The sequence below is a fragment of the Anguilla anguilla genome, chromosome 17 (assembly GCF_013347855.1).
Source record: "Anguilla anguilla isolate fAngAng1 chromosome 17, fAngAng1.pri, whole genome shotgun sequence".
Classification (NCBI taxonomy): domain Eukaryota; kingdom Metazoa; phylum Chordata; class Actinopteri; order Anguilliformes; family Anguillidae; genus Anguilla; species Anguilla anguilla.
In genome coordinates this window covers 4,598,626-4,620,817 of record NC_049217.1, presented here as the reverse complement: position 1 = coordinate 4,620,817, position 22,192 = coordinate 4,598,626, and the positions used below count along the sequence as shown (strand labels likewise).

At 41.8% G+C, this 22,192-nt stretch overlaps 1 protein-coding gene across 2 annotated transcripts in view; it reads right to left on the bottom strand.

Annotated features, from left to right (window-relative positions):
* Positions 1-22,192, bottom strand: part of LOC118216213 (UNC93-like protein MFSD11) — a 69,548-nt gene that overhangs the window by 44,936 nt on the left and 2,420 nt on the right. The window contains exons 3-12 of one of the 2 annotated variants that reach the window (XM_035397288.1): positions 13,571-13,678; positions 11,862-11,941; positions 8,433-8,529; positions 5,617-5,675; positions 4,672-4,816; positions 3,590-3,639; positions 3,388-3,453; positions 2,524-2,649; positions 1,667-1,841; positions 936-1,071 (exon numbers count right to left, since the gene is read on the bottom strand). In XM_035397288.1, coding sequence (XP_035253179.1) covers positions 936-1,071; positions 1,667-1,841; positions 2,524-2,649; positions 3,388-3,453; positions 3,590-3,639; positions 4,672-4,816; positions 5,617-5,675; positions 8,433-8,529; positions 11,862-11,941; positions 13,571-13,678 — 1,042 coding nt within the window. The remainder of the gene's footprint in view (positions 1-935; positions 1,072-1,666; positions 1,842-2,523; positions 2,650-3,387; positions 3,454-3,589; positions 3,640-4,671; positions 4,817-5,616; positions 5,676-8,432; positions 8,530-11,861; positions 11,942-13,570; positions 13,679-22,192) is intronic. The other variant, XM_035397289.1, reaches the window with a different exon arrangement.

Here is a 22,192-nt window from a genome sequence, read left to right as displayed (position 1 = left end):
AGGATTGTGGAAGTCAAAAATTTCAATTTCGCTTTGCTGTCAAGAGAGCTCATAGCTGTGTCTCTTTATCCTATAATTCTGTGTAATATTATTATATCTGACTGACTGGTTCCTTCATCCCCCTTGGGTATTGTGACAGGAAGTGACAGTAACCTGAAAACAAACATCTCTTTCTCTCTACTGATTTCACACCACAGCCATGGCAACCTCAGGTCACACATTCCACATATTCATAACTGCCGGGAAACATATGATGGGGGTGTCACTATGCGGTACCCTGGGTATGTGTGTTTGTGTTTGATGCTGAAATTTGGAAACGGTTCTTTTCTTGGCTGGACCTGTGACTTGCCTGAGTTATGCTGCAGCAAAGTTTTAATTTGGCCATCATTTATTTCACAACAGAGTTGCAATAAGCGGAATGTTTTTGAACTGTGACCATTTCGTTAGTAAACCCGGCCCTGAGCATTTTTCAGAGAAAAAGCCCAGGGATCACCTTTAAGGACACAGCAACACACAGTAAATAAGTATAATAAATATGACATTCTCTCTCTCTCTCTCTCTCTCTCTCCCTTTCGGCTGTTCCCATTAGGGGTCGCCACAGCGGATCATCCGAACCGCATATTTGATTTGGCATATGTTTTATGCCGGATGCCCTCCCATTTATCCGGGCTTGGGACTGGCACTGAGAATGCACTGGCTTGCGCATCCTCATTGGCCAGGAAACGAACCCGGGCCTCCAGCGTGGCAGGCAAGAGCTCTACCACCGATAAATATGACTAATAAATATGACGTTCAGAAACATAAATATATTTCACAGGGTGCACTCCTGTAAAAAGTGGCAATAATGTGTATATTTGAGGGCCATATTGAGTAGTGAGGTGTCAGTCTGACTGTTCCCTGCAGCTGGCTCTGAGCCCACAGGTGAGTGCTGTTACCTGGATGAATTTGAAGATGGTGAAGGCAGGTGCACTTTCCTCTCCGTACACACAGCCCAGGATGCTGTAGAGCTGGGTGTTAAAACAGCTGTCCCCCAGCCCCAGCAAGAAACTGCACAGCAAGGCAATGGATATGCTGGAGAACAGAAACACACACACACACACACACACACGCACACACACACACACACACACACACACACACACACACACACACACATTCACACACGTGCACACACACACACACACACACACACACATTCACACACGTGCACACACGTGCACACACATGCACACACACGCACACATATACACACACACATGCGCACATACGAGCAGACACGCATGCACGTACACAAACACACGCAAATACAGGTACACATACACATACACACATACGTACAGATATACACACACACGCGTGCGCACATACGAGCAGACACGCATGCACACACGCACGCACACACACATACGCATACACACACATACAGGTACAGATACACACACACATGCACACAGACACACATTTTTTGTCACCAAACTTTCTTTTGATCTTGTGCTCACTCATCTACCTATGATCATCTTGACAGGAGGGCAAAACAGATGCACTAGAAAGACTCGAGTTCAAATCTTATTGTTTCAAACGTAGCCTTCTCCTCTGCTCTCTGGTTTTATTAAAAATTTCAGAAAACTACTTTAGGAGACTAAAATAGGTGAAAAAGGTGGAGAACCTGGGCAGCAGGTACGGCTCGTGCTGCGTGACGCTGCTCGTAACCAGAGGGGCGTCGTCCGGGATGTTGAGGAAGATGAGGTAGAAGGCGACGAAGTGCACCACCATGCCCAGGAAGACCACGGACGTGCGTCTGAGACGGCTGTTCCTGCACACCAGCCCAAACAGGCCTCCACCTGGGAGGGCGAGAGACCGGCCACCGATGCATCATGGGAGAACAGCAACGTTACCCCTCCGCTTAACCCAAACCCCAACACTCACACCCAAAGTGACCTTAACCCTCACACTTGCTGTCACACACCTGTGTATACAGTATACCACACGTGTAAGTTTTGTATCTCGTACTCTAAATAATATTCCGTTCATCCAGATGTGTATCTAGCAGACATTGCGGTTCAGATAAGACTGGCTAGTTTTCCAAAAAACCATTCAAATGTTACTGAGTAGACTACACAATCCACATTGAAATAATTAATTGTACAAATAAATGGCTTTTTCCATAAAAAAAGAGTTTTATAGGTTGAGCGGATCTGTCTGGTATTTTACCCTGGACTCGACATTTGACCTTTTGAATATCAGAGACACCAGCAGGTGATCTAAAATTCAGTTGTTCACACTGAACAGAACTTGTGATGAAAACCTCCTGAAACTGTCTCATTGACTAATGACTTTTACTCCTGAGCAGGCCTTCATTTTTCAGATCTTATTCATTTGTTCATTCAGTGCATTTTCTCAGACATCACATTGCAGATTCATTCATTCATTCACTCATTCAGTTGTGTATGCAGTGCAGTAATTTGAGTTCCCTGGCGACCCCGAAGATTTCATTTCCCGGTCACTTGGAGAACCCAAACTTACCGAGGATCTCCCCGACCCCCACCACTATCCCAGAGAGCCCAATCAGGCCTTTGGCTGCATCTCCAAAGTGTGCCGTCGCCCCCAGGCACGTCCCGTACACCCCGCTGTAAAAGGACAGCTCCAAACCTGGGGGGGGGGGGGGGGGGGGGGGACACACACAACACGGGACGACCCATCAGCGCAGTGATCCAAAAGGACTATATGATGAGACACAGCCAATCATTCGCTTTTTTAGATCTTACATATGCTTATGTATTAACCAGTGTAGTGTAGTATAATGGGTAGAGACACTAATTAGACACTAATGGTCGTTGTACACTTGAGCAAGGTACTTAACCTGCATTGCTTCAGTATATAACCAACTGTATAAATGGATGCAATGTAAAAAATGCAATGTCAAAAGTTGTTTAAGTCATTCTGGATAAGAGCATCTGCTAAATTCCAATAATATAATATATAATAATATATAACCATGTACCAATCAGACATATAATTGTGTGTTAATGGTAGAACACGTTTGGCTAATAAAAAGCAGGGCCTGCCCCCATTTTCTTCAGTTCGGGCTTGCCCATTTTGCTGTGTGTAAATGCCAAACTGTTTTCAGAAATAAATCCTATGGGAGATTTTTCCTGGTTATTCTAAGAGAGGAATTTTCCTGGTTATTCTAAGGGGAGAATTTTCCTGGTTATTCTAAGAGGAGAATTTTCCTGGTTATTCTAAGGGGAGGATTTTCCTGGTTATTCTAAGGGGATAATTTTCCTGGTTATTCTAAGGGGAGGATTTCCTCTGCTCAACAGTCGTGTGTAATCACTCAAAACCCATTTGTGCATTGAGATGGCGTTGAGAGACCAGCGTGGAGCTTACCGCTGTAGGCCATGCAGCTGCTGAGGAGCAGTATAGTTCTGGACCGAAGCAGCCGCAGCATAGTCCCTGTGCAGGGAGAAGAGACGTCACCGTGCAGAATCATTTTTTTCAGAATCATTTTTAGAGCCGAATCATCGAGCCCCGTGAGACCAGGGATTAAAACAGACAAAAACAACACGTTCCTGATTCCAGCTCCACTCACCCAAGTCTGACCTGGCTTCCCTGACGGCAGACACCGCCCTCTGCTTGTATCTGTAATTTGAGGAAACCGGACGGATTCAGATTCTATACAAGGATCCCCAGTGACAAAATCTTGACTAGCGTAAGGCAGGGCAGGGGGGAAGTCCATTACAACTGAGCATGCAGTGAGACAGTCACTGATTACTTCACACGTCTACATGCGTCATTCATCTACGTTATTCCTGAGTGCCAGTAGCAGTCTAAATGTTCTGATAGACTTCTCATTAATAATTTAATGTGGAAAAGCACAAGCAGTGTATTTTTATGTAGTTTCATTGAGGCACATACCTTATAACAATGACCTCTTCAGGCATATTTCTGTCTCCACTACTCTACAGAGTAGATTTATCTGCAGCCTGGACTGAGTAAATGTATCTGTAGTCTGTACTAAGTAGATTTATCTGTAGCCTGTACTGAGTAGATTTATCTGTAGTCAATTGAGTTACCTGTAGTCTCTAATGAGATTTATCTGTAGCTTGTACTGAGTCGATTTATCTGTAGCCTGTACTGAGTAGAGTTATCTCTATTCTGTACTGAGTAGATTTATCGCTATTCTGTACTGAGTAGATTTATCTCTATTCTGTACTGAGTAGATTTATCTCTATTCTGTACTGAGTAGATTTATCGCTATTCTGTACTGAGTAGATTTATCAGTAGCCTGTACTGAGTAGATTTATCTGCAGAGTGTTTGAGTAGATTCATTGGTAGTCAAATGAGTACATTAATCTCTAGTCTGTACAGAGTAACTTTATCTGTCGTCTCTGGTGAGTAGATTTATGTGTATCTTGTACTAAGTAAACTAATCTGTAGTCTATAATGAGTTGATTTATCTGTAGTCTGTACCAAGTAGATTCATCCATAGTCAACTGAGTTGCCTGTGGTCTCTAATGAGTAGATTTATGTGTAGCCTGTACTGAGTAAACTTATCTGTAGTCTGTATTGAGCAGATTTTAGTCTTCTTGCCTTTCTGTTGTTAGTTATTCAGCATGGCGGCAGACAGGTTTGCTCCATACAAGAGAGCGTTTTAATGTCCTGTAATCTTACATCACGCGAGCTGAGAGCAAGGACTGCCCTTCTTCTTCCGACAGGATGTCCTCCTGCACGGGTGGCCTTCTCAGCACCAGGAAGCACAGCGTTCCCAGCACAGAGAGCACCAGCAGGGCTATGAACAGGCTCTTCCTGTTGCCCTCTGAAAGCACAACAACACAGGTGTGACACAGCACAGAGAGCACCAGCAGGGCTATGAACAGGCTCTTCCTGTTGCCCTCTGAAAGCACAACACAGGCATGACACAGCAGAGAGCACCAGCAGGGCTATGAACAGGCTCTTCCTGTTGCCCTCTGAAAACACAACACAGGCGTGACACAGCAAAATGACCCACAATTCATATGTGTGCAACGGCAGCCAAATTCTTTCTTTTTTTTAATAAATGCTCTAATGCATGTTTAACACAAGTGAAATTGTATTACTGTATTGGTTGTTATAGCAAAAAAGGTGGACCAACTCCATATTAATGCCCACAATTTTATGTGAGATGTTGGATGTCAGGTGTCCACATACATATGGCCATATGTCTGTCAAGCTCTAATGAAAGTGATGGCTGTAAAAACAAACATATAGCCAATAGATAAACACTGTATATCAACAATAAAAGTGGTAGTCTCCAGCAAAACATTAACTTCTAAAGAATAAACCATAATTAGCTATTACTGAGCAACAACATAATTATGAGAGTTAAAACAGCAAAAATAGGCCTTTAAATGTGTATGATGTCTTTGCACAGCAGCCCAAAGTGAAAATCTTAAAGTAATGTTAGAAATGGCAAACATCCACAGCATTATTCCTGCAATGAAGAGTTTTTTCTAAAATTCAGGTCTGAAACACTGTGCTGGCACATTGTCCATTGGGTAAACGGGTGCTGTAAGATCAGTGCACTCAGCGTCTACCTTAAACATCACTTAATGAAGACAAAACAAAATGTCACAATACCTGTTATTTCTGTTATTCCATTCCAATCAAAATAGATATAGAGATTTCCAAACAGCATGCTGCGTAAAAAAAAGGACACGTTCACCGCTGTGACAGGACACCTCAACCAATGCAGACAAACATTAAAACTGTCAAAACGATTTACTGTATATGTCAATACATGAGAGAATACCATGTATCAGCAACAATCAATAAAATTTATACATCTGAGTATCCATATATTTTAAACTCAATTTAAAGACCTCGTGAAATCGCTTTTTTACATATATGTTGTTAAATAACCCACAATACAAATTCCCAAACACAAAAATGATAAAAATGTGTTTTTTGGATGTAAAGAGTGACATTTCTAAACATGAGAGATGGACATCTGACCCGGTGTGTCTGTTCAGTATGGATATTTACAGCAAGTTCTTCTAATTGGTAGTCCACTAAACGGATGCCCCCACAATTGGTTAAAACGTGAAGTGCCATGTTGCAGGTTACTAACACGGGGCCATATTTAGCTACTAAGGGCAAACAGCGTTTTTCCATCTTTACAAAGGTGCCGCACTAGAGGTTTGCGCTGGTAAAACAAAAGAAATGTGGCATGACAGAAAATATGGAACGACAGAACGGAAATTCATGCATATGACCTGCTACAGATGATTTATCATGGCTGGCGGCCATTCTGGCTAAGGTCATAGCGTCTGTTTTTTTAAAGTCTGTGAAAAGCGGGTGTTCATTCCTCTACACAGCACAAGCATGACCATCCTTAAGTGGATACACGGGCAGCTTTTCAGAGCTGGGGAGAGCGACGTAAATGTACTGTAACAGTTTTCGGATTTTGCTCATTTATTCAGAAAACATTCAGTCAAGCACAATGAAATTTAACTTCAAACCGCCTTGACATGTCAGTAGCCATTAGCCATTTCAATTACATTCGTAACTGAATTCAGTCAGATGCAATTAAAACCAAGGCACACTCAGTCCGATGTTCATACCACCTCGTCGGTTTGTATGAGATGAGCAGACTAACTGTAACAGTAAATGCCCTATAATGTGTGTACACAGGTTTTTTCTGCACATACTAATGTTAGTCAAGGACACACATTTCCATTGGTAACTCGAGACCACTCACGTAAGCATGAAAAAAGGTCTGTGGGTAAACATTGAGGCACAACTCAACGGAATTTACCATGAAGTGAGTTATGGTAATGTCCAAATTGATAACGGGAGCCATTTTGGTCTCGTTCTCATCACCCAGGTAGGCTTTTGCAAAGAAAATGGCCGACCACACCGACCAATCTGGTGTGTGCTTATTATAAATGCCTGCGACCGGGTCGCTGTTTCTTCTCCATTAATTACTTGCAGAATCCATAAGATGAGGCTATATCAACACAGCAAGCAGTTTAGCTGAACACACTTAACATTAAACACTGAACTAACTTTAAAAGTCAAAGTCATGTTGAGTAAAATTTATTTCTTTAATAAAAATAAATTAATTAATTAATAAATAAACACCTCTTAGTGAATACGCTCAATACAACAATACACTCCGAAAACCATCAAGGAAAGGTATTTTAAATGACGTAGGATTTGATTTATTGCAAATAAAACTAAACCCCTATACCCAACAATTACTTCCAGAAAAGTTTTTTACTTAGCTCCCTATAAAACTGTTTTTTGGACATATTTCCTGTGAGGGGTATCACATTATTTCGTGCCTTCGAGAGGTTATAGATGACTGAATTGCACATTTACCAACCTGAAACGGCCACAGCAGCCACAATGAATTATTGACTGAATTAGTGTTACGTTTATCAAGCATTACATTTACGGCGACTCTCCCCGACATTCGCGAAAAGACAGAATATTTTTTAATATTATTATTACATCTAAGAATCCTTCATCTTTAGGAGTAGTTGCCTGTTAGAAAAGTTGAGAGACGGTGACTCTGGCTATTGGGTACAGAATTAAACAACTTTGAATATTAAAACTAATATTTTACTAATTAGACATTTCAACATTTAAAGGTGAGAGTGTCAACCCTTTTCACCCCTGGATCCTGACACCTGTCCAGAACTTCAGTGGTAGAACAATGCTGCTTTCCTGCCATGCGAAACACAGATCTTAATTATGAGCAGTGCGTTTAAATGAACTTGCTGCGGCTGTGCTCATTTACATAACCAGTCTTAGTAAATACCCCGCCAAACTGAAATTATACGACCACGCAGAATTTTGTGACCGGGCGGTTTGTTTAGTAAACATGGCCCATGGTTTCCAAGAAGCCAATACCATATCCTCCTGTAGGGGGCAGCAAGAACTTTGCAGTTTCAGGATACGGACATGAACTTAACTTCTCATTTGAATATAATAGCTTTAATGTCATGCTGTTTCTTCGGTTCTTTGTGTATAACTATTAACAAATGCTGATTCTGATTCCAAATCTTCACATTTTGTGCAATGACGATTCCTTGGCAAACTGGGGAAGGCAGTGTAGCACAGTGGGTAAGGAACTGGGCTTGTGACCGAAAGATCATAGGTTCAATTCCTGGGTAGGACACTGCCGTTGTACCCTTGAGCAAGGGACTTAACCTGAATTGCCTCAGTATATATCCAGCTGTATAAATGGATACAATGTAAAATGCTATTTAATAGTTGTGTAAGTCACTCTGGATAAGAATGTCTGCTAAATGCCTGTAATGTAAACTAGTTATATTCCAGTACACATATCAAGCATACCAAATTTCACATCAGTTGGACATATGGCTGAGGAGAAGACCTTTTTTAAATTCACAGTGGTACAAAGCAGAGGCATCATGCTGTAGCCTTACCTGCATTGCAGAAGACCCCAGAACACCCCTGTGTTTCTGTTGATTGTATCAGCATCCGAGTTCTGCACCAGGAAGTGTCCCTGAGCTGTCCAAAGCACTGACAGACACACAGACACAAATGATCACTGACAGACATACAGACACACATGACTACTGACAAAGACACACACCATGACCACCGACAGACACACCATAACCGCTGAAAGATACACAGACCATGGCTACTGACAGACACACAGACACACCATGACCACTGAAAGACACACAGACATACCATAACCACTGACAGACACACAGACACAGACCATGACCACAGACAGACACGCACACACACCATAACCACAGACAGACACACAGACACACCATGACTACTGACAGACACACCATGACCACCGACAGACACACAGACACACCATGACCACCGACAGACACACCATAACCGCTGACAGACACACAGACCATGACTACTGACAGACACACAGACATACCATGACTACTGACAGACACACAGACACACCATGACCACCGACAGACACACAGACACATCATGACCACCGACAGAGACACGGACACACACCATGACCACCGACAGACACACAGACACACACCATGACCACCGACAGACACACAGACACACCATGACCACCGAGAGACACACAGACACACCATGACCACCGACAGACACACAGACACACCATGACCACCGACAGACACACAGACACACCATGACCAACTGCTCTCTGCTTTCTTTTGGCTTCCTGTATACTCCTACCATTAAAAAAAGCGTAAATGCATTACGCATATGTGTGCAATAAAAAAAAGACTGATATCATTTAAATGAGCATACTGCCTTGGTTAAAGGGTACACATGGTGGACTTACGAGGAGATACTGTTTCGGTTATACATTCATGCATGGTTATATCACTTATAAAGGCCATTTAGTGTAGAGCCGGTACACACAATTCCACACAATCCATAGAGAGTTTATTTTCAAACTAATTTATTTGTGCAGTTAAACTACAACTGTGATGTTAACTCCAGTTATGTCTAAGAGAACAGTTTTAGATGACCATAGTGTAGACACAGGTCCACAGCCAGTTCCTGCCGGTCTCTTGCACCCTCACTGGCTAACTGCTCTCACTATTGCTACACCATACCGCACACCAAGGGTGGGGGATTCCGGTCCTGGAAGGCCGGTTTGAATGCAGGTTTTTTGTTTCCACCAATGTAAACACGATGTGTGCAGATAAACTGGGCAAAAATAGATAAAACCACAATGGGAAAATAATGCAGCGGTAATAATAATGGAGGAAGAGAGAAAAAGGTGGCCAGTTTAGGTCTGAGTTGAATGCAGTGGTTTTGCACATTGTGCAGGACCAATATTGGCGCTCTTATGGTTCAGCTGAGCCCAAACGATCCGACTCACTGAAAAAAGCCAGAATGCCCATCACTACAAACAACACTTGAGAATTTGCAGATCACCTGATCGCTCCGCCCACTGCACACCCGACCAATTGCGGCAGAGAGTGGCCACGGACCTCGGAATGTCAGATTCAGAAAGTTACAAAAAATGTCGGAGGCAGCCCCTAATTTTCCCGCACAAATACGAGTGTTTCCGTCAGGAGCGATCAACCTGTCAAATTTGAAGCCATACTGCCAGAAATTTCAGATTAATTTAATGAAAAACCTTAAATAATATCTTTGAGGGAAAGCTGTTCTGTTGTGCTTACCCATTAAGAATTGATTTGGTTCTACATGGCGACAGAAATTTAACAGAACTGCAATGAAGCGGAAAAACTGAGATTTGGACCAAATAAAGTGGTAAAGTGCTGTGTTTGTTACCTGCTACACTTACACTCTGCCTACTGTTTGAAGAGCTAAGTTGCTGGTTCATGGTTCTTAGCTGCTTAAGGACACTGGACCAGCAGCTGTAGCTTCTGAACGGGATACCAGGAAACCTACGTTTTAAAAAAAAAAATGTCTTTCCATAACATGAAATTTTTTTGTTTTCATCTTCAATTCCACAACCAGTTTAGACCCAATAAGCCTGGTGGAGTGAGTAAACCATGTAATCAACTTCTTCAACGGCCGAAACCCGCAGACCCAGCGGCTCTCCAGAACCAGGGTTGAGGACCACTGCGCTACATCCCGCCAGACGAGCCGGGAAGAGACAGAACACAGAAGCTTCCTTTCAGCGATCGCACAACTGCGCTGGAATAAACACCACTGCGCTGGAATAAACACAACTGCGCTGGAATAAACACAACTGCGCCGAAATAAACACAACTGCGCTGGAATAAACACAACTGCGCTGGAATAAACACAACTGCGCTGGAATAAACACCACTGCGCTGGAATAAACACAACTGCGCTTGAATAAACACAACTGCACCGGAATAAACACAACTGCGCTGGAATAAACACAACTGCGCTGGAATAAACACAACTGCGCCGGAATAAACACAACTGCGCTGGAATAAACACAACTGCGCTGGAATAAACACAACTGCGCCGGAATAAACACAACTGCGCTGGAATGAACACAACTGCGCTGGAATGAACACAACTGCGCTGGAATAAACACAACTGCGCTGGAATAAACACAACTGCGCTGGAATAAACACAACTGCGCTGGAATAAACACAACTGCGCTGGAATAAACGCAACTGCGCTGGAATAAACACAACTGCGCTGGAATAAACACAACTGCGCTGGAATAAGGTCCACTTCCTGTCAGCCATAGCAACATATACAGATGCAGCAGAGACCCAGCATCTGTCACTACAAGGGAAAGAGGTTTATGTATTTAAACTGGCATCAGGCTGGTTTCTGACTTAACTTGCATTCAACCAACTGAGTACACTTTATTTGCGGGACGATATGAGAGCATTTCTCAATAACTGTATGTCAGGTGTCCTGTCATTTAAAAACAGCTTTTCCAACGCAAATGGAAGAGAAAGTCATCAACATTCTGTAAAAACAGGCTGCTTTATTGAACTGTGAAGTCTGACGTGTTTGCTGCTGTGCTGGATCAAATCTCATCGACGATGTGAAATCGTATCACATTTTCAGTGGAGATGTAAATGATTAACATTCATATCTCTTTCTCCTCTGACCACAAACCACAGTAACCTTTGTTCAGCGCTGTAATCAAGCAGCTTTATCAGGCTTTGATGTCACGCAGCATTGCAAATATAGATTTTTGGTAGCACCTTTTTTTTTTTTGGTAGAACTGCTGAAGTGCACACTGAAATTCATACACACACCTGAACACAATTCAACCACATCGGAAAACTGAATTTAGCAACAATGTCAAAGAAATATTGAAACATGTGTAATAAAAAAAAAAATTTTTCCCCAGAGAGCAATGGTTGACTTGCAAAAAAACCCACCAGAAACGGTAATTCAGAGCTTAGACGTGGACTTACTGGCCGCTCCGACTCCAATGAGCACAGAGGTCAGGTACAGGCTCCAGGCGGCAGGGAGGATGAACACGGCGATGTAGCCACTGTGATGAAAACATGAAAACAGGAGAAAAACAAAAAAACCTTTCTATGGCGTTTCTAAAATCGACAGCCTGATTCCTGTAGACCCATAACCTTAACAGGCTGCGTCCCCCTGTTCAGTCTAATCCAGATATACATTCAACTGCTTTTACACAGCAACACCGTCTGTGTTAAATTGACTCTGATAGAGTACATTTTCCTCTGACAGTATATTTTAAATGGATACAGTGCATTTTACAATCACATACTGTGCCATGAAAAAACATTTGCCCCCTTCCTGATTTCCTCTATTGAACACAGCCAGGCTTGATCGCAGCCAGGCCTGTTGAATCTGAACCTCACTCATATTGAACCTTACCATCAGAGTGAAGTAGCACACTATGCCATGATCAAAGAAATTCCAGAAGAGATTAGAAAAAAGTTATAGAAATATATCAGTCTGGAAAGGGTTACAAAGCCATTTCTAAGGCTCTCTGGCACCTAACCACAGTGAGAGCCATTCCCCCCAAAATGGAGAACAGTTAGAAACAGGAATGAATCTTCCCAGGGGTGGCTGGCCTGCCAAAATTTCTCCATGGGCGGAGCGATAACTCATCCAGGAAGCCACAAAAGATTCCAGAAGAACATCCAAAGAACTGATGACTCTCCAGCATTAGTTGAGGCCAGTATTCATAAACACCCGATAAGAAAAAGACTGGGTAATAATGGGATTCATGGGAGTGTAGCAAGGCAGAAACCACTGCTAACCAAGAGAAACATCAATGCTTGTTTCACAATTGCTTAAAAAAAACACCTGAATGATATCCAATCCTTTTGGGGGACTGTTCTATGGACAGATGAGTCAAAAGTGGAACTTTCTGGACACAGATCCCATTATGTCTGGCACAAAACAAATACAGCATTTCACAGTAAGAACATCATACCAACAGTCAAAGATGGCGATGGCAGTGTGATGATTTGGGGATGCTTTACTGCCTCAGGACCTGGATGACTTGCCTTTATTGAAGGAACCATGAATTCTGCTCCGTACCAGAAAATTCATAAGGGGAATGTCCAATCATCTGTCTGTGAGCTGAAGCTAAAGAACAATTGGGTTACGCAGCACGACAATGATCCAAATCACAAACGCAAGTCCACACCTGAACGGCCGAAGAGAAACAAAATGGAAGTCCTGGGTGGAACCCAATAGAGATGGCATGGCAAGATCTGAAACCAGCAGTTCATGCTCAGTTTGTCTGATAAAGTCGACCGGGCGAAAATTCCTGCACAGTGATGTGAAAGACGGATAACAAAGTAATCAAATATTGCTGATAAAGGTGGTGAAAACGGTTATTAAGTTTAAGGGAGCGTTTACTTTTTTACATGGGTGATATGGATGGATAACTTTTCTCATGAAATAATAATTACAAAATGTGTTTTGCTTTTACTCAGGTTCCCTTTGTCTAATATTACATTTAGTCTGAAGCCATTGATCGTGACAAATACGCAACAGAGGAAATCAGGAGCGGGGCAAATACGTTTTCACGGCACTGTACATTGGAAGGAGGTGAAGAGCACTGTGTGAGACAGCCGAGCCTAGCTCTGTAATGCTGTGACGTTTGCCGTGAGCGGCACACCGCACACACACTCACCTGTACAGCACTCCGCTGAGAAACATGGTGACCTGAGGTCCCAGCACCGTAACCACAGTGGGCGCAAATAGATTAGAGACTGAAAACACTCCATATATAATCCCAAGGCTGCAAAGACAAGCACAATACACGTTATGACACTCAAGGATTTCAAATGTGCTCATTCCATGGGAACGCCATGCAGATCCAAACGTTGGCCTTAAAAACGGTCCAGAATATAACATGAAGAAATTTGACTGGAATTTTGCTTTTATTTAAATGTTCTTTGCAGAGTCATTCCATTGGAAATGGACCAGGGTGTTGGGCCTGTTCCTCAGAATCCCTTCATTTTTAATACACATATTCCTTATCTATCTGAAAAAAAACCAAAACTGAAGCTAGAGCTGTAAGATTGCAAGTACAACCAAAATAAGGTTTCATACCTTAAAAACAAGTCATCTATTCGAAAAATGATGCTACAAATGTACACTGTTGATACATCTGGCAACGGTGGCATAGTGGTTAGCATTGTTGCCTCGCAAGAACGAGTTTCCGGGTTTGAATCCGGGTCCAACCGGATCCTCTATGCGTGGAGTTTACATGTTCTCCCCGTGTTCGCGTGGGTTTACTCCGGGTACTCCGGTTTCCTCCCACACTCATGACATGCATGTTAGGTGCGCTCCTGTAGTTGCCCTTGACCAAGGCACTGGCCTCAGAACTGGAGTTGGTCTCCGGGCGCTGCACTGTGGCTGCCCACTGCTCCTAAGTAACTAGGATGGGTCAAATGCAGAGGACAAATTACCCCACGGGGTTCAATAAAAGCATATCTTATCTTCAACAGACAAAAATCACATGCATTTGATGTATTTTTTTCAGCCTTGTTTTTTCATCATTCCATAGAGATATGTACATAGCTAATTTATGGATATAACATCACCCTTGCATAACTCCTGCAGGTTAAAAAGATAATTAGGTTTTATAGTATAATAGAATTGCGACCGTCACGTGACTAGATCCGTTTATGCCGCCATGTTGGCCACAAAACTCTCACGCAAAATAAATGAAAACGTGCCAACATTGTTATCCAGGGTGTGGCAACATCATTTTTTGCCAGTATCACATTCAAACCCAAATATTCCTGATCAGTATCTTAAAAAGCCAGACAAGCTGGAGTTGTCATGAATGTCCTGCGTCACGAGATTAGCAACTGAACCTATTTCTGTCTGACAACAGGCCCAGGTGCTAGCTTGATTTTATCGTTAGTGCGATCACAAGCTCCGTCATCAGTTAAATATGGGTTACGCCTATTATTTTCACCCATTACAAATAACAATTGCTGTTTCTAATAGTTAGCTTTAAAGAACGACCTTATACATGTAAAGCTAACATTATGAATTTGGTTTAGCTATAATTTAATAAGCAGTTAGCCCATTATAATAAGTCTATGCTTATTATTATTATTATTATTATTATTATTATTATTATTGCTACAGATGAACCATTCCCATAGACTGAGTGAGCCAAGAAGGCAAAAACATAATTTTTCCACAACACACAACGTTGCAAAAAAGAGAAATCCTCTAAAGGCTACACTGCTATCCCATTGGCTGTCCCACCCCTGAGCTGCTGACCAATCCCAACCTTACAACAACCTCTCTGTCTGCCTCACACAGGAGGGACAGGTCATAAAGCCAGTAGTCCTGCCTATTGCCAGAGAGCAGGCAGCAAGCCAGATCTGAACAGAGCCTATAGCTGCCTTTCCACCGCAGGAACTTTACCCCGGAACTAGGAACCTTTTGAGGAACTCAGTGCGTTTCGACCACAGGAACTAGGGTCTAAATTAAATTAAAACTTTATTTTACCCCCAAAAAAGTTCCTGCTTGGGCGATAGTACTTTCCAAAAGTACCGGAACCTTTGGGGTGGGGCGCAAGCGCTGAATTTATGATTGGTCGACTACTTGCAGTGTTTTATTTCAACCGCCATTTTTAAAAATCTGCAGCCGCAAACAGATTTATTTTCATAATAACTTGAAATCAAACTTGTATGTTATGCGGCGCAGTAGCCTACTTTTGGTTATAGCCTGCCAACGTCTTGGAATTATAACGTGTGCTCTTCTGTTCTTTTCTTGCTTTAGTATTCGTTTTATAAAATGCTAAGCATTTGTGCTGGGACAGCATATTACGTACTAAAACATTCAAACGGTTTAATTCGGTTGCTGAATATTTTCTTCCAGACTTTCTTTGTTAGCCCGTTGTAATTGACTCAAAACGTTTGATACAGTTATGTGAGGTATGCGGTAGTTCTGCGTAATTTACATTGGTGATACAGTAAAAGCAAACTGGAAATCACCTTCCGCACTTTTTGTCAGGGTAAAATAACAGGTTAATTCTAGTAATCGTCCCTTTTGCTTTTTCAGACTGCCGTAATTTTACTTTTATTCTTCAATTCCACAAAAAGACCAGGAAGACTATGGACTAATTTATGGTGCATGGTTCGCATCTGGAGGGCACACTTCGCTGCTCGGCTAGCAGTAACTTTGAAGGAAAGCAAACGGTGGCTGTACCACTGCTAATTTAAATTTTCACGCAAGTCCGAGTTTTCGTTCTATTCTTGTCATTTTGCGATTAGCCTATATGGAATTGACGATGAGAAAGTAATCAATTCAACAGCAAATTGTTTACAACGTGTGCATGTTTTCTGCTGTTGTTGCCAGTTATTTGTGGAATGTGACTGCATTCTGTCACCTCGGATGTCAAGACATGAAAGTGAATGTTCGCATAAAAACATAATGAATGTGTTTGAGATGATATATAAAACAGTTACAATCTGACTATTGGCCTGTTATATCCTATTTGTTGCATAACAACGGTCCAAGTTCAACTACCAACGACAGTTTTCTTGACAATGGTAAAATATGCCCAAACGGCTGCAGAAGAATATTTCAATTCCAGGTGATTAAATCGATAAAAATCAATAAATACAAAAGTAACCATATATAGTCATTGTTTGTAACCCGTTGTATATAAGTGGAATAAACCCCTCCGGGCTATCCCGGTTATTAATGTAGAAAATAATGTAGGCTACTTCGGTGGTAGTATGGGGTTACAGAAGAAATCATAGGACAGATGGACCGACGACAACGTCGCTTTTTCATACGTCAGTGGGCTAATTTGCCTAATCTTCGCGGGACTTTAGACTGCGGTGGAAACGCAGACAACAATTGGCTGAAGGAACCTTTTAGTTCATTGAAAAGTAGTTCCTGGGACTAAAAGTTCCGGGTACTTTTGGTGGAAACGCGGCTTATGTGACAAGAGATGTCACCTTTGCAGAGTTTCAAGACCAAGCAGGAGCAGAGCTTGAGGCCCTATCTGTGACCAAAGAAGGGGTTAATAAAAGGTTTCATGATTCATTTTCTAATACTGTAATACAGCCAACAGTCAACAGCAATGCAATCTAAAATGAAGCAGATATATATATATATATATATATATCTGTGATGGAAGTATAAAAATCAGAGTTGCAAATGCTGACTTAAGTAGGGAAGAAATTAATTATTGTGTAACGCTTTAGTTTAAACCATTATTATTTTCAGAGTGACATTGTGGAGGAGACTTGCACACAGTCTAGCTCTAACATTTAGTTTGAACAAAGAAGTGGTAGTGTAAAAGCATCTACCTTCAGAGTAGCCACAAAGACAGACAGCAATAAGCACTCTGTGTCCCTGATTATAAAAATACAGTACCCAGAGTCCCACAGCTTTACCTCTGAAGCCACAAGGTATTTCCCTCCATTAAAGTTTTAGCAGTTAGGCTAGTTTGGCTATAGTGACCACTTCAATGTCACAGACATAGACAGCCCAAACTCCACCCTAATCTCAGCTCAACAGACAGTATATAACACCAGTTTTGTTTTATCAGTAGTATGAGTGCTACAGAAGCACACCCCTGTCCTTACACATTTCTGGCCATAGGCCTTTTAGATGGTTGTGAGGGGTTGAATGATTAAATGTAAATAACAGTGATGTTATGCATTAGTATTTTCTATTCTGTTGATAAGGACAAGAGGATGTTAATTTCTGTTTAGTCATGTTTTCCTCTCAAAGGTGCCACTCGCGAGATGGATATGTTTCCTGCAGCTGCTGTGAAATTAATTAAGAGCTCGTTTTGTGCAAAAGGACATATCTGTAAATGAGGCGGCAACATCTGTGACAAACTTATGTCTTGAAAAAGTTGAGCAGGGAAACTTAGCAGACTTAAGCGGGATCATGCATACTACTACCAAATACAAATGCAGCTATTTGTGACTGACAAACCATACTGTGACTTTAACCTTTGGATTGAAAGGTGAAATTAATACACCTTTTGTTGAAAATGAAATCCCAGATGTTGATTTTTTTTTTTTTTTTTTTTTTTAAAGAGAACTGGACTCTGCTACAGCTTTCTGTAGGCACTGCATTACCCCAGTGCTGCTAGCTGAGTACCGTTCTGCTCCAGAACCAGCAGCAACCAGCTGTTGCTAATGATGGACAACAGTGGTGCAGGGAACATGCTAAACTGCACTTAAGGTTTTTGCTCACTTAAAAGGTTTCACCAAACTAGCCTTCAAATGGAAAGTATGCATAAAAAAGGTGGACATTTCCCTCCCATAGAAAAATCATCAACAAACAAGATAGTCAGTAATGGGAAGACGTTTTGAAATGCATTGGTAAATGGTAAATGGTAAATGGACTGCATTTATATAGCGCTTTTATCCAAAGCGCTTTACAATTGATGCCTCTCATTCGCCAGAGCAGTTAGGGGTTAGGTGTCTTGCTCAAGGACATTTCGACACGCCCAGGGCGGGGTTTGAACCGGCAACCCTCCGACTGCCAGACAATCGGTCTTACCTCCTGAGCTATGTCGCATTAGATTGTATTCGTGTATAGGCTTTTCAGATTCTGTTATAGTAAGATCTTTTACGGTAGTCATAATCTATTGCCTGGCAACTGTAAAATGGGCCAATAGAAACCAGCTATGTGTATAGGCTTTTATGGTTCTGTTACAGTAAGATCTCGAGATAGTAATAATCTACTGCCTTGCTACTGTAAAAAAGGCCAATATAAACCAGATCAGGTTACCTGTAAAGAAGATTCAGGTCTATTATAATTATGACTGTGCAATTCTAAATGTTTTTATATTTTGCTATAAAGTGAGTGTTTCTTAATGGCAAAATGAATGTTTAATACCATAAATAGAAAATTCAAAAAATAGTAAAACATTGTTTTATTAGCATTTGATTGAATTCAGGTCAGTTAACTGAAAAAGGTTAACAATGTCATTAAAGAAAAGGCACATTTATCCGTCCCACAACCACAAATCCTTTATCCAGTTAACTTACAGTACAAAAGCTGACAAAAAGACAAGATCATTTCCCATAACCACACATCTGCTATAGTTCGGTTGACCTACAAAAGTTAATTAAAGACAGTATACTATGTCTCATGACTCTACGTCTGCTGAGACAGTTCCTCAAAGGGAACAACAGAAACATTTGTAAGAGCACAACACACTTTCACAATTTTGTCTAGGTACATTACATCATTTGCTTTTTCCATGTCAGGGAAACCTACGGGGACAGTGCTTTGCGAAAGAGTGTATTTTTGACAAACACTCCAATAACTCTTTCAATGTGTACAATCAGTCACTTTGTTTCTCAATAAAAATTTAGAACAGTCAATAATACAATCTTCCCAAATTTATTATTCCTAAATGCATATGGAATAGATGTTCTTAATGTTTGCCTGCCTGCCCATAAAACTAATCTTGGCACTAGTCTACAATACATTAATTCAGTTTGAAAAGCTTTGAAACATTTGTTGAATCAACTCCAAAATGATACCCTAAAAAAACAAAAGATACATTCATTCTTAGCTTAATCAAAGCTAGCATCCATCCATCCATCCATTATCTATACCCTCTTGGGCAGGGTCGCGGGGGGTGCTGGAGCCTCAGCGTGCATTGGGCAAGAGGCAGCAATTCACCCTGGACAGGTCCCCAGTCTATTGCAGGGCACACACACCATTCCAAATCTAGTATATATTGCTGAAATAATGTTAGTTCAACTGTTGGTTTGACACAGGCAGCTATTAACTCAAACATTGTCAATAGCAGAGAATATGTTTGCATTCCAGGGAGAGCATTTACTTTTTTTGTCACTGTTTCGAAAACTCATCTAATCAAATCCAGTTCTACCCATTCTTTCTTTTAACATGTTTTCAGTTCTCAAAGCTTGGCATTCCAATTCAAGAGTATTAATGTACAGTGTTTCTCAACAGTTCTCACTATTAAATTTTGTTGACTTTGACAGATCATTGTCATAGGGAATGGGCTGGGGATTACTGTGGTGTATTGGGGGGGGGGGGGCGTTAGGGTCCACGGCAGGAGATTCTGCTGAGGGGACACAGGAGTTGGGTGCTCATGCTGTGAGGACACAGTCAGGAGTTGGGTGCTTACTGCTGAGAGGACAGAGTCGGGAGTTGGGTGCTCACTGTTGTTTTGGGGGCTATCTGCTTTAGCTAGTGCTTTCCTTAATCACGTAGTAGATACAGCAGTAACATCAGAAACTCCGTATTGAAACTATAACATCACCCATTTACCTCACTGTTGAGGTGTACGAGGGACTGGTTTTTATCCCGCCCCCACCCGCCCGTCCCCTCACTCCTGCACATATTTTGGTCTGCACCCTGAAAATGTAACGTTTATTTAATCCGTTATCACATTTGTCCCATGATCACAATTCCGTCTAACAATTTAGTCCGAATGCTACTGTCCAGCTAGCCAAGCTATGTTGCGTCCCGCGAGATTCAAGTCCCAGTGCACAACTCTATCTCTCTGTTCAAAGTACGGCACTCTTTATTAGAAACCCTTTAACAAATCTCTTTCAAATGATAAAGGCATAATGTATGTACTGCACGTGATATAAAGAGGTTGCCGCACAGGCAGAATCCACTGCCAGTGGGGTGCCACCGTTCTGTCCCCTGTTCACTCCTGACACATTTTGTGGCAGAAATCCATTTTTTTCACTTTATAGTATCTTTTGGGACACAATGAAAAAAACCTCACCTTTCCTTGCCCCCTCTTGTTTTGACATCCCAGGGCACAACAACTAACTACCATTTTAAAAATGTAAATATAAATTGAACTGAAATAAATGGCGCTGAATCGGGGGAGCTCCCAATTCCCGCCAATATGGCATCGTTTTGAACAAGGCAGATGCATGCTGGGATTGTGACGTCAACTACAATGTCTGCTTGATTGTAATATAGTCTTTTCCCACCAGAGTTCACTGTTCTGGTTCAGTGTTCCAACAGAGGAAACCAATGTTGCAAATTACTGCCTTGTTTAAAAAAAAAAACACACACAAAGATTTTTAATATAAAATTGTTCGTTATTTTGGGGGTGTGCAAGATTATATTTCCAATGGCTTATAGCTGTAGAATGTCACCCCCCTTGCCTGTGCCTAAAGAGTGTATTGCATCAATATATGGTCCACGATAAGGTCTAAGAATAAACAGATTTTGACCATGATGGAGTTCCTTAAGAATAATGACCTGCTGCACATATCAACATCACATCAATATGCTTTGTTTATGAATGTGTCATGAGTGCACGATTATGCCCAAATATGACTTTTCGTTCTTAACGATATGTATTGATCTAAGTTTCACAACATCACATCCATACTTGGGACAAAACTGTACTAATTTTGTGTTCTTTGCATTCTGTACAATTACTATGAATTAACTCAGATTTTTACTTCATTCATATCCTAACATACAATCAGATAAAAAGTGTTAACCCCCCCCCCCCCCCCCCCCCCAAACTGGCAGCCATTTAGGTACATGTATCTGTTAAACTATGCATGATACCATGTACAAAACTCTGTTTTATTCATTTAAATACACAAAAGACTGCCTGAAAGTAGGAAAATTGGAAACATACACCCAGAAAAGGCCTAAATCCTGGTCAAACTGTGATAGAGAGACCCTGCCTTGAGCATTCCACGCCAGTAAACTGTACTATTAAGGGTACCAGACCGAGCCAGCCACTACTCCCCAGCAAGCCAGAGCTTACTCCAGGGGAATCATGGCCATTCTATTACAGTACATGGGGAATACAGCATACAGAGCCAATATGCCCTATTTTCAGTCTCCTCTGATTCTCTGTAGGTAGATAATATAATCAGCACAGAAGGTGATGAGGAATCTTGGTCTTGGTATTCAGGTACACAAACTGTTTTTGGTTAAAAGTAATGCTTCACACTCTACCAACATCCTAAATATAACGGTGACAGCAGAAAAGGGGTGCTGGAGCCTATCCCAGCATGCATTGGGTGAGAGGCAGGAATACACCCTGAACAGGCCGCCAATCTATCGCAGGGCACACACACCATTCACTCACGCACACACACTCCCCACACTATGGGCAATTTAGAGTCCCCAATTAGCCTACCTGCATGCCTTTGGGCTGTGGGAGGAAACCGGAGTACCCGGAGGAAACCCACACGGACACTGGGAGAGCAAACTCCACACAGAAAGGCCGAGGCTGGATTCGAACCAGGCTAGGACCTTCTTGCTGTGAGGTCAACATTGCTTCTTGTTTCTT